Source organism: Nycticebus coucang, chromosome 12 (genome assembly GCF_027406575.1).
Source record: "Nycticebus coucang isolate mNycCou1 chromosome 12, mNycCou1.pri, whole genome shotgun sequence".
In the NCBI taxonomy this organism is placed as follows: Eukaryota; Metazoa; Chordata; class Mammalia; order Primates; family Lorisidae; genus Nycticebus; species Nycticebus coucang.
The window spans coordinates 98,099,081-98,112,695 of record NC_069791.1 but is presented as its reverse complement, the minus strand read 5'-3'; the positions used below and the strand labels follow the sequence as shown (position 1 = coordinate 98,112,695).

The 13,615-nt window shown below is 45.1% G+C and overlaps 1 protein-coding gene across 3 annotated transcripts in view; it reads left to right on the top strand.

Annotated features, from left to right (window-relative positions):
- Positions 1-13,615, top strand: part of IFT140 (intraflagellar transport 140) — a 99,687-nt gene that overhangs the window by 35,645 nt on the left and 50,427 nt on the right. For 2 of the 3 annotated variants that reach the window (XM_053557826.1, XM_053557824.1), the window contains exons 15-19: positions 1,763-1,893; positions 6,287-6,446; positions 8,155-8,286; positions 10,217-10,252; positions 13,007-13,206. In XM_053557826.1, the coding sequence (XP_053413801.1) occupies positions 1,763-1,893; positions 6,287-6,446; positions 8,155-8,286; positions 10,217-10,252; positions 13,007-13,206 (659 nt within the window). The remainder of the gene's footprint in view (positions 1-1,762; positions 1,894-6,286; positions 6,447-8,154; positions 8,287-10,216; positions 10,253-13,006; positions 13,207-13,615) is intronic. The other variant, XM_053557827.1, reaches the window with a different exon arrangement.

The window sequence follows — 13,615 nt, the reverse complement described above, 5'->3', positions numbered from 1 at the left end:
AGCTCCTTGGCTTAGGCGATTCTCTTGCCTCAGCCTCCCCAGGAGCTGGGACTACAGGCGCCCGCCACAACGCCCGGCTATTTTTTTGTTGCAGTTTGGCCGGGGCCGGGTTTGAACCCACCACCCTCGTTATATGGGTTCGACGCCCTACTCACTGAGCCACAGGTGCCGTCTAGTCCTTTTCTGTTTTTCTTATTTTTTTGAGATGAGGTCTTGCTGTGTTGCCTGAGCTAGTGTCCAGTGTTGTTATCATAGCTTACAGTAAGTAACCTCAGGCTTTTTTTTTTTTTTTTTTGGGACAGAGTCTTACTTTATCGCCCTCGGTAGAGTGCCATGGCGCCACAGCTCACAGTAACCTCCAACTCCTGGGCTTAGGCGATTCTCTTGCCTCAGCCTCCTGAGTAACTGGGACTACAGGTGCCCGCCAGAATGCCTGGCTATTTGTTTGTTTGGTTGGTTTTAGTTATCTTTTCCATCTATTTTTTTGTTGCAGTTTGGCTGAGGCTGGGCTCAAACCTGCCACCCTCGGTATATGGGGCCGGCGCCCTACCCACTGAGCCACAGGCGCCGCCCCAACCTCAGACTTCTGGGCTCAAGTGATCCTCCCACCTCAGCCTCCCAGGTAGCTGGGATTACAGATTTGTGCCACTATACCTGGCTAATCTAAAGCCTAAATTTGTAAAAATGACGTCTTGCTATGTTTCCCAGGTTGGTCTCAAACTCCTGGCGTCAAACAATCTCAGCCACTACCTTGGCCTCCCAGAGTACTAGATTACTAGTGTGAGCCACCATGCTTGGTCTGAGTAACAGTCCTTTCTGTGGCTAGCCTACATGTTACTTATCCATTTATTCATCCATGGACACTCGAGTTGTTTCCACTTTTTGGTTCTTGTGAATGGTGCTGTGATCACATTTAAGCCTCCCAGGAGTTGCACTGGCAGCCTTGCCTGGGGCTGAGGACCAGGTGCTGGATCAGGCCTTTTCCAAGCACAGAGAGTTTTGCCACTCCTTGAGATGTTCCCCTTTCTTGGCCTTCTTTGCTATGGACAGCACCTCATTACCACATGTGCCAGCCCTAAAATACAACTGCCCAACGTCCTCCACCTTCATGAAATGTGTTTCATGTGTGAGAACTGGTTTATCAGAATCTGATTCTTCCTGGTTACATTGTTTAATCTACCTCAATTGAAATAAAATTTCATCTGAGTACAGTGGCTCACTCCTATAATCCTAGCACTCTGGGAGGCTGAGGCAGGTGGATTGCCAGAGCTCAGAAGTTTAAAACCAGCCTAAGCAAGAGTGAGACCCTGTTTCTAAAAAAAAAGTTATTTGGGTGTTGTAGCAGGCACCTGTAGTTCCAACTACTGAGGAGATTGAGGCAAGAGAATCATGTCAGCCCAAAAGTTTGAGTTTTCTGTGAGCTATGACGCCATGGCACTCAACCCCAAGGTGACTGAGTGAGACGCTATCTCAAAAATAAATAAATAAATAATAAAATAAAATTTCAAGTTAATATTAAAAGCATCTTGACATAGCTTTTTACAATTTATTTTCAATTATATGAAATTATAAAGTGGGAATTTTAAAGTTTCAGTTGGACAAAGGGACGTTGATATTCAAATTATGGATGCTCAAAGTAAGCTTTTCCTCTGAAGCTGAGTAGCTTGTGGACCTGGCTGACCCCAGGCATATTTCTCAGACATGTGCTGCATTGGCCCTGAGCACAGCCCACCATAAGCTTTCTGGTTTTCTCTTTCCCTAGGCTGACAACATCCCTGATTCCAAAATCTGCTTCTATGACGTTGAAATGGACACAATGACTGTCTTCGACTTCAGCACTGGACATATTGATCAAAGAGAGACACTGTCCATTAAAGGGCAAGAGACTCATAAGTAAGACTGTGGTTTGGGAGGATTTTGTTAGAAAATATGTTGAAAGCAATGTTTCTTTACTCCTTAACTTTTAGGCAGTTTGATGTTCTGTTATACATCAACCTTCAAAAGACCTTAGCAATTAATAGTGGTAAAAATAAAAAGTAAAACAAAACATGCTTGAGCAGTCAAGCTAGGTTTCAGACTTTAGTTTCTCTTCTCCAGGTTTAAGGTTCTGGGACTGGTTGAGTGGAAATTTCTGGAAGATGTGTAGCCAAAGTGCCTGTGAAAATGGCCTGTGAGTCACAGGAGGGAAAGTAACACAGGGACCCCAAGAGGGCACTTGTACTTCTAGAAGAAATAATCATCTTTCTTGAAGAAGTTAATGTAACATATATTTGTAGTTACTTTTGCTACTAAGAACGGGTTCATAGGGCATTAAGTGCTTATGGTATTTCACTTGCTGTCCATAATTCAATGCAAAGTGAGGCAACACAGCAGAGTGAGTCTGAGCTGCTGCCCACCCTGGAGAGGCTGGTGTTTGATGGGTATGCATGTAGCAGAGTGTGACAGAGCACAGAAGCATGCGGCAGAAACCTTTAGGCTTGAATCAGTGGCTCTCAACAGAGCAGAGGAATTGAAAATGTTGGATTTGCTGACTTTTCTTCAGTCTTCTTTGTTTTTTAAAGCTTGATTACTTTTGCTAGTACTGAAGGCCCCTCCTTCCAGACACACATGCTCTGTCCAGCTTTCCCCAAATCCTCCATGCCTCTCTATCACACACCTTTCTGTCATATCCTTACCTGGAACCTTCATTCACTCAGTGAGCTCCACATCCCTCTGCTGGTGACTCCCCACTGCACAGACATGTTTTCACTCCTTACCCCTTCAGAAATATCGCCTTGGACTTTTCACCCCACTTTAGACATTTATGTCTGTCTCACCCTCACTTCTGAGTCCCCTTTCTCATCCTGGTACCACTTTCTTGGCCGCTTAGGTTTCAAACCTCAGAACTAACCTTCTTTTTAATCCCTGCTGCCTATGACCCCAGTTCTGGTTCTCTTTGTTTTGAAATGTCTAATTCATGCTTTTCTCTCATCTCCACCTGCGGTTGATAGCTTCTCTTTCAGAGAGTCACGGGAGCCTCTGAATGACTTACCAAATGTGAGTCTTACCCACCTGCCATCTGTCCACTCTGCATCCCTTGGCAGGCCAGTCTTGCTTCAAAGGAACCAATTTGTGTTCATGGTGCTCTATGGTCGCTCAGTAAACAACCTTCTCACTTCTGCCTTGCTCTCTGCAGAGTGCTGGGGCAGGATGTGGCTGTGGAACTCTCCGGTGTGGGGTACAGGTAGCACCCAGGAGGGATTGTCATGTTTTGCAAGACCAGCTCCAGTCCTCCCACACAGCTGCCATAGCCCTGCTGCCTGGCAGCTTCTGCCACCACTTACCAGGCCTCTCTCTTCAGGTGCCTCCATTCCTTGCCACCCCATTCATTTTGTCTCCCTACAGTACTTCCTTGAGTTCTGGGCCCATAAAACATGGAATTTTAAAGATTGCAGGGCCCCAGGTATGGTAGGCAGCCTCACTCAGGGTCATCACTTGCAATCACATGAGCCAGAACCTGGATACTGACCAGCAGGGGGTGCCATCCCATTGCAAGGTCTGGGAGCTAGTCCTGGAAAAGGGCAGGAAGAGTCAAAGCACGGTGATTCTGTGTCCCCCTAAAAGTAGACTTTACTTGACCTCTTCTTTGTTGTTGTTGTTGTTGTTGAGGATTCATTGAGGGTACAGAGAACCACGTTTCACTGATTGCAGTTGTTAGGTAAAATCCCTCTTAAATTGTGTACCACCTCCAAGGTGTGTCACACACTGTGATCCTCCCACCCCCTTCCCTCCTTCCCTCTCTCCATCACCCCTTCCCCCACCTCCCACCATGTACTAGGTCATCAATTGTCTTCAAATCAGAATTGACTGCGGTGCCTGTGGCTCAGTGAGTAGGGCGCCGGCCCCATATACCGAGGGCGGCTGGTTTGAACCTGGCCCCCGACAAACTGCAACAAAAAAATAGCCGGGCATGGTGGCAGGTGCCTGTAGTTCCAGCTACTCAGGAGACTGAGGCAAGAGAATCACCTAAGCCCAAAAGCTGGAGGTTGCTGTGAGCTGTGATGCCATAGCACTCTACCAAGGGCAACAGAGTAAGATTCTGTCTCTAAAAAAAAAAAAGAAGAAGACATTGGATTCTTGCGATCCTTTACTAAGAAGAATGTGTTTCAACTCCATCCAGGTTAATACATAAGATGTAAACTCTTCATCTTTTTTAGTGGCTGAATAGTGAGTATTCCATGGTATACATATACCACGGCTTGTTAATCCATTCCTGGATTGATGGGCATTTAGGCTATTTCCACAGTTTGGCGATTGTAAATTGAGCTGTGATAAACAGCTCAATTTATGAGCAAATGTGCAAATGTCCTTACGATAAAATGATTTTTTTTCTTCTGGATAGATGCCTAGTAATGGGATTGCAGGATCAAATGGGAGGTCTAGTTTGAGTTCTTTGAAGATTCTCCATACTTCTCTCCAAAAAGATTGTATTAGTTTGCAGTCCCACCAGCAGCGTAAAAGTGTTCTCCTCTCTCCACATCCATGCCAGCATCTGCAGTTTTGAGATTTTGTGATGTGGGCCATTCTCGCTGGGATTAGGTGATATCTTAGGGTGGTTTTGATTTGCATTTCTCTGATAAAGACGAGCATTTTTTCATATGTCTTTTAGCCATGTGTCTTGTCTTCTATAGAGAAGGTTCTGTTCATCTCTCTTGTCCGTTGATCTAGGGATTGTTGACTTTTTTAAGCTGATTAATTTGATTTCTCTGTAGATCTTAGTTAATCAAGTTTTTATCTGATTCATAATATGAAAATATCTTTTCCCATTCTGATGGATGTCTGTTTGTTTTGGTAGTTGTCTCTTTAGCTGTACAGAAGCTATTCAATTAAGTCCCATTTGTTCTTTTATGTTGTTGTTGCAATTGCCACTGAAGTCTTCTTCATAAAGTCTTTCTCCAGTCTGATAACTTCAAGTGTTTTCCCCATAGTTTCTTCAAGGATTTTATTGTTTCATGCCTTAAATTTAGATCTTTTATTCATCTTAAATCAATTTTAGTAAATGAAGAAAGGTATGGGTCCAGTTTCAGTCTTTTATATGTGGTTATCCAGTTTTCCAGCACTTTGTTAAATAAGAATTCTTTCTCCCAGTGTATGTTCTTGTTTGGTTTATCCAAGATTAGGTGGCTATAAGATACTAGTTTCATTTCATCATTTTCTGTTTGGTTCCAGATATCTATGTCTCTATTTTTGTGCTAATACCATGGTGTTTTCATCACTGTAGCCTTGTAGTATAGCCTAAAGCCTCGTAGGCTGATGCCTCTGGCTTTGTTTTTATTACTAAGAACGGCTAGGCTGGGCGCGGTGGCTCACACCCGTAATCCTAGCACTGTGGGAGGCTGAGAAGGGTTGATTGCTTGAGTTCAGGAGTTGAGATCAGCCTGAGCAAAAGCGAGACCCCCGTCTCTACTAAAAATAGAAAAACTGAGGCAAGAAGATCGCTTAAACTCAGGAGTTGGAGGTTGCTATGAGCTGTGACGCCATGGAACTCTACCCAGAGAGACAGCTTGAGATTCTATCTCAAAAAATAATGAAAGAATTGCCTTGGCTATACAGGGTTTTTTCTGGTTCCATACAAAACAAAGAATTGTTTTTTCAAAATCTTGAAAGTATGATGCTGGTATTTTAATGGGGGTTGCATTGAATTTGTAGATTGCTTTGGGAGGTATAGACATTTTAACAATGTTGATTCTTCCCAGCCACGAGCATGGTATATTCTTCCATTTGTTAATATCTTCTGCTATTTCTTTTCTTTGGGTTTCGTAATTTCCTTTATAGAGGTCCTTTACCTCTTTTGTTAGGTATATTCCTAGGTATTTCATTTTCTTTGAATCTACTGTGAAGGGAATTGTGTCTTTGATTAGCTTCTCATCTTGGTTGTTATTGGCATATACAAAGGCTACTGATTTTGTGGATATTGATTTTATAACCTGAAACTTATTGTATTTTTTTTTTTTTTGAGACAAAATCTCTCTTGGTCACTCTCCTTGGTAGAGTGCCATGGCATCTTAGCTCACAGCAACCTCAAACTCTTGGGTTCAAGTGATCCTCTTGCCTCAGCCGCCCAAGCAGCTGGGAATACACCACAATGCCTGGCATGGAGTGCAAGATGCTGGGTACAAAGCCTACCAGGAGTGAAGGCCATGGCCAGGGCCACCCCGGGAGACCCCTGGATGAGTTCAGGGAAGTTGATGACAGGTACAGCGGTGCTCTCCTTGGTGCTAAGAATGGGTCTTCCCTTTTCTTCTAGGAGCTACCTGTTTGCAGGTGAGAGACTGGCAAATCGCGTTCCCGTGAGTCATTATTGGGATGAGAGCGAGCCCCGGCTTTTCGTGTGTGAAGCTGCAATGCAAGAAGTGCAGAGCACCCAGCTGCAGGCTGCAGACAAGCAGCCTTACACCAGCCCCACGGTACCATCTGCTGCATCATGTTTGTTAGCCTGTTTGCCTGTTTGTTTAAGAGTTTCCTAATGGCGTTTATGGGAAAGTGGTCACACAGTCCATTGACATGAAGTACAGTGTCTACCTCATGATTTCCACCAGAGGGAGCATCACTGTGACATCTAAACTGTTACTCTGTGTTTACAGTTGCTAAATCTATTTTGAATGCTGTAGAAAAGTTGGTGGGGAGGGTATGTCCTCTCAGTTTTGCTATTCTACCTTGTCTGGTCTGGCCCAGTGTTGTGTTTTGGTTTGCTTGTTATCTCAACTGTTAGTCTCTTGCTAGGGCAGAGGTCTTAACTGAAACAGTTAACATGAACTAACTAACCCCATGGTGTTGGCATATCCTGTGATTGAATCCTAGGGACCATGCCGCACTCCTCACTCAATCCACAATGTTCCATAGACAAGGTTGATTCCCACCCATCCTGATAAACCTGCACATCGGTCCCCACCCTTTGCCCCAACCAGCTCCCAGACTCTGTGGGGCCTCCCACTTCCACTCTGATGAGCTCAGAGTTTAACCCTGAGCCCTGTCTCCCTGCCACCATCAGGGGTGGGGAGCCTGACACTTTTGAAATCTTACATCTTTTATCTGGTGGGACATCTGACAGTCCCTAGAGAAGTCCACTGTTCTGCGTGTGCCTCTCCATAGCCCAGTAATGCCAAGAGGAATTTACAAGTAGAGTCCTCAAATAAGTCAGGAAAGTGCAGTTTGCCCTAAAATTTGAGGACCTGACTCCATGCCAAAGGATTTCCCTTACCAGGACGGGAAGAGTTTGGACCCCCTCAGATACCTACTTTAGTGTTGACACCCTGAGATTTTCAGGAGCAAAACTAGTCTTTGCTTCTGAAACAGTGAATCGAAGTAGCATCTTTAGCATCGAAATGGGGGAAACAAAATAACAGAGGCATCCGGGAATTTCTTCAAGATAGCTGTAGGGGTGACTCTAGGTGAACGATGAGAAGCACGCGGATAACCAGTGAGAGATGATCCGCATCAGGGCAGTTTGATCAAATACCTGTTCTTGTCTTTTGTGGTGACTATTTGCAATCACAGGGATTTGTACTGCGGTAGCAAGGACAGGCTTTGCCTTCCCTTCACCATTTATTAGTTCCTGCTCTGTACCCATCCAGGCAGCTCAGCCAGCAGAGTGTAAGACTTGTTCAGAGAGAGCATAGTACTGTTTCTGATTACAAATAATGCATGGAAGACCCAGAAGAATACTTTGTTTCTTGGTTGTATAGTCCCTGTTCCTTAGAAGCAGAGGAGAGATACTTTTCATTGTCCGTATTGTTTGTTTTTAAATCAGAGTCACGAAATTAAAGGGGAGAACTTTTAAAACGCAAGAACTCTTATGGGTTTCAGTCACCAACTCAGGGTGGACTTATTAGTCTTTGCTATAAGAAAACAAGTCATTTGGGAGAGTCTAGTGGTTGAAAAATGAATGAGATGCATCATTCCAGAAGATGAGCTGGTTTTTCCAAAGTTGAGAACACCTGGTGGAGACTGGCGTGTGGTGGTCACATGCCCCGAGGGCAAAAGCTGATTGACTCTCTGTGTACTCTACTTCTCTAGATATATAAATATTCTGGCAGTGAAAATGGAAAGTAGAAGCAAAATAGAAAATTATATTGCCAAACTAAAAACTAAACAGTATTTTTCTTTCTCTCCCAGGCAGAAGTTATGATTCTGTCATTTTTCATTTCCGAAGAACATGGTCTCTTGCTTCATGACAGCTTCCCGCAGCCTCCTGCCTACCAGACTCTTCTGGGGATGCAAGTGCCCTATTATTACTTCACAAAAAAGGTACAAATCTCATTAAATGTGCACAGGCATTTCCTGTTCTTCCCTTTTGTTTGGCTGGGTTCATGCAAGTGTCCCAGGGCACTGAAGGGTGAGTTAGCCCTCAGGGTTCCACTGGGCTCATCTCTACGTAAACAAGCCCAGTCATGTGATAGAAAGTCTCACCTGGGCGGCGCCTGTGGCTCAGTCGGTAAGGCGCCAGCCCCATATACTGAGGGTGGCTGGTTCAAACCCGGCCCCTGCCGAACTGCAACCAAAAAATAGCCAGGTGTTGTGGCGGGCGCCTGTAGTCCCAGCTGCTCGGGAGGCTGAGGCCAGAGAATCGCTTAAGCCCAGGAGTTGGAGGTTGCTGTGAGCCGTGTGATGCCATGGCACTCTACCAAGGGCCATAAAGAGACTCTGTCTCTACAAAAAAAAAAAAGAAAGTCTCACCTGAAATCCCAGCAAACACTGAGGTCTTTTGTGGTGGGAAAAAGTAGACGTGGTTTTGCTGTTGGGATAGACAGAAGTCATCCAGTCACCTCCTGAGCAGTGTCACCAGGTGAAGGACCCCTTGTCGTAACTCATGGCCCTTCCCAATTGGCTTTTCCCCATAAAGGCTTCACACTTTTCAGCCTTTCTTTTTCAGACTAACTGCTGTTTTAAAATTATGTGTTCTGGCTCGGTGCCTGTGGCTCAAGCAGCTAAGGCACCAGCCACATATACCTGAGCTGGTGGGTTCGAATCCAGCCCGGGCCCACTAAACAACAATGACAGCTGCAACCAAAAAATAGCAGGGTGTTGTGGCAGGCGCCTGTAGTCCCAGCTACTTGGGAGGCAGAGGCAGGAGAATCGCTTGAGCCCAGGAGTTGGAGGTTCCTGTGAGCTGTGATGCTACAGCACTCTACCCAGGGCAACAACCTGAGGCTCTGTCTCAAATAATAATAATAATAAATAAATAAATAACATTATGTGTTCCTTCTGGGCGAGGTGGTTCACACCTGTATTCCCAGCACTTTGGGAGGTTGAGGCAGGAGGATCACTTGAGCCCAGGAGTTTGAAGCTGCAGTGAGCTATGATTATGCCACTGAACTCCAGCCTAGGTGACAGGGTGAGACTCTTACTACAAGTAGCATGTGTTATTTTTGTAACCAACAGTGGGGTCAGGAGGCTCTAAAACTGGGATGGGAAAAAAATAATAAAAAATAAATAAATAAAACTGGGATGGGAGAGAATGTCCCAGAGGAATATTTAGGGAAGAGGAAAGACATATAGGTCTACGTGTAGTCATCTCATCTTTACATGGCCACAGAAACTAATGCCACTTTACTGTATAAGCTGCCACAGGCAAAAGCAAGTCTGCTGGCTCCAGCCACGCTTCTCCAAGGGCTATTACTTACTTTGAAAGGATTTGATATAAAGGACATGGGGCCAAAGGTGCTCCCCTTGCTGTGAGACAGTTACATGGCAGGTCTCTGGTTCTAGGGCTCAGCAAGAGTGAACGTGGCTGAGATTCAGATGCAGCTGATTCCAGTTTCTCCAGGTCTCCATGTAAAGCAGCATACACAGCCATGGGAGTGGCACAGGGAGCATTCTGTACATACTTGTGCCTTCATTAAAGCCAGCGTGTCTGTGTGCAGCGTGGGAAGGTGTCTGTGCCATGTGCCACACAGAAGGGCCTGCTTTCTGTCAGTGCATGGTCCTGATGCCCTTATTTTTAATAGATTAATATCACCACACTGGCATTTTAATGAATTTTATTCTTCTTTTGTATTCCTTATATGTTTTAATTTCTCGTTGAGAACTCAGAAGGTTGTGGAAGATATTTTAAGTTCTTTCTGTTGAGTTTTTCCCCATTTATTTCACACTGTAGATTTTTGTTTCTCCCGTGCATTTATGTATCTTTTCTTTTCTCACTCTCATTTCCCATCTTCCTTTATGTTCCCACTCCTAGTTGTTGTTCCAGAGAGGAGGCATGTATGATGCAGTTGTAAGTATAGACCCCCAACTCAGTTCTTTGTTTCCTTAACTTTGTAGTTTCCCAAGATCCTTTCCTTTCTTTACTGTAAGCTGCTATTGTCAGTGTGCTGATGCTTTCTGTTTAGTTTGCATATGCTCTTTAAGGAGGTTTCTTGGGAAGCCTGAGAAGCTTAGTGCCAGCTTTTTATTTGAGCAGGGTACCTGGCATAGCTGCAGGGGAGTCTGTTAGGTTTGGTCCTGGCTTCGGCATTTGAGGCAGACAGCTATTTCCACTGGTGTTGGTGGCATAAGAAATACTTAGTTTACCTAGATTGGCAATATAGTGGGTTTTATTAAGCTTTAAAGTAGTAGTAAAGAAGAACCATAAAGCATTTTATCCTTTACAGCTGTTCATATTCAGATTATTTGCCTGTATTCAAATTCCTCAGGCTAGTTTCTCCAGGGTTTCCTGGGCCTTCACATTTAAGCATGGTGGGGAAAGATGTCCAACAGCTCTCAGTCCCCAGCACCAGCACTGTGTGATAATGGTAGGTTGCTCTAGTCTGCTGTGACATGGGGTAATCTGTCACTCCTTCACAGGGCTCTGAAGAGGACCAGCATGAGAGCCCAGGCAAGTGAACAGGGTGTGATGAATGATGAGAATCTGGGAGTGCTCACACAGCCACCTGGCCTCACATTAGCACCACACCAAAGCTAATGTTGCTACTGGAAGTCATGCCAGAGCAGGGAGGAACTCTGTTGTTTTGGTGCATATACATTTTCTGATAGTTAATGCAGAATTAATGCACTTAATGCATAATTTGTCCAAACTCTTCAGCATTTAGCATCCTGCATCTTGTGACCCATGGACTCTAAAGCCACCCTGTCTGAAGTGTCAGGGCCTTCGTTTATGTTTTTCACTGTGTCTGGGAAGCCCCCCTCCCAATCTGCAGTTGAGTCTGACAAATCCCACCAGCTTTTTTCAAGATCTAGGTCAAGTGCTGTCTCCTCACTGAGGCTACAGTTCAGCTTATAAAGGAGCAGTGAGATGGAGGAGCCGGTGGGACTGAGCTGGGGAGACAGTTGCCAAAGTGACCTTTCCAAAAGTCACATGGAAGCCAGGCACAGTGGCGCACTTGCAGTTCCAGCTGGTTGGGAGGCTGAGATGGGAGAATTATCAGGCTGCAGCGAGCTCTGATCATTCCACTGCACTGTAGCCTGAGCAACAGAACAAGACCCCGTGTCTTAAAAAAAAAAAAAAAATGAGGGCAGCGCCTGTGGCTCAGTCGGTAAGGCGCCGGCCCCATATACTGAGGGTGGCGGTTTCAAACACGGCCCTGGCTGAACTGCAACCAAAAAATAGCCGGGCGTTGTGGTGGGCACCTGTAGTCCCAGCTACTCAGGAGGCTGAGGCAAGAGAATCGCTTAAGCCCAGGAGTTGGAGGTTACTGTGAGCTGTGTGATGCCACGGCACTCTACCGAGGGCCATAAAGTGAGACTCTGTCTCTACAAAAAAAAAATGAGGCTGGACATGGTGGCTCATGCCTATAATCCTAGCATTCTGGGAGGCAGAGACGGGTGGATTGCCTGAGCTCATGAGTTCAAGACCAGCCTGAGCAAGAGTGAGATCCCATCTCTACAAATAGCCAAGCTCTATGGCCGGTGCCTATAGTCCCAGCTACTCAGGAGGCTGAGGCAGGAGGATCACTTGAGCCCAAGAGTTTGAGATTGCTGTGAGCTATGACATTACAGTACTCTACCAAAGTCATGAAGTGAGACTCTGTCTCAAAAAAAAAAGGCCCAGAATAGAAGCAGAAGAAGCAGGTGCAAGAGCAGTAACTTGCAGTAAAGGCTGGTCCAGGGAGGGTATGTCAGGATCCCCTTTACATGGGAGGTATGTACATGTCAGGGAGTTGGGAGCTGCAGAGAGCACGCAGGAGAGTGAGGTGGGGTTCTCCTCCTGACCCAGCAGGGAGGAGGGAGCCATGGTTAGGATGGGGGCTGTCAAAGGGGCATGTGGCACAGCAGTATCCCCTTAGTAGCTGCTGTTTGAAGTACCAGACAGAGAAAGATCCCTAGTGAAGAGGCTGGCCCTTCATACTGTGTGAGACTGTGCTGTCACTCTAGGGCCTATGAGAGTGTGTCTTCCTCTCATGTGCCTCTTTGGGGAAGCACTGTATTTGGTTGATGACAGACAGTATGGAGGATGAACAACTATTTCAGGTTATTGTTTTGGAAAATTCTACCTGAAATCATACACCCATTACTTAATTTTAAGAGACCTTGCGGATAAGTACAAATGTCTGACTTGATCTATAGCTAGTAAAAAAATCTTTATAGTTGACAACCAAACCTGGAGATGGAAACTGTTATAGCCATTTTTTTTTTTTTTTTTTTTTTTTGTGGTTTTTTGGCCGGGGCTGGGTTTGAACCCACCACCTCCAGCATATGGGACCGGCACCCTACTCCTTGAGCCACAGGCGCTGCCCCCATGTTATAGCCATTTTTAACTGTTGAAAGTCTGATGTTAGTGGGTCAAAGGCTGAAGGATAAGTTCATGCTATTCATTACTTGAAACCAGACCCAAAAGCGGTGATAATTTCCATCAACCCTAAGGGGTTCAGTGCCTCTGGCAGGGACTTCATTGCCTGTTGCTGAGTATCTGTGTCTGCCTGCACATGATTTTTTTTCTCCCATAACTGACAAATCTAGAGAAAGGGACTCGGGTGTAGGCATTTAGCTTTGCATGTAAATTGACACACAAATGGGGCCTTTTGTCATTCAGCCTGGAGAAGGAGACAGAGAAGACAAGTCAGATTCTGGATACCAGCAGGTCCCCCAGATGGTGGCCAGGAGACCCCTGAGAGACTTTATCGGGCTGGAAGACTGTGACAAGCCCACTCAGGATGCCATGCTCAACTTCAGCTTCTTTGTCACCATTGGCGACATGGACGAAGCTTTCAAATCTATCAAACTCATCAAAAGGTGAGGATGATTCCATTTACTGAGATGTCAAAAGATGATAGAATACCTCTTAGAGTCTTTCCTTTTTATAACTTCCTTCTAAATAATATTTTTTAAAACTATAAACTCTTTTCTTACTATGTCATGGTATATTTCATGATCTTTCCATTCAGTGAAATGCCGTCAAGCTTGCAGAGACTAGGGTATGGTTGGTGCACTGTGCTACATGGCAAGGGCTTTTGGGGAAGCAAAGCTGGGTATGTGAGCCAGGTGAGCTGGCTTTTGGCCTTTGTGGTGTTGGGAGCTTCTCAGGCAGTTATTAGATTGTTTTGGTTTATTTTAAAGTGTTCTGGATGTTTCCTAATCAAAAGTTCTTCAGTTGCTAAATATTTGTAATGCTCATCCCTCTGGGAATAACTGCTCCTAAACA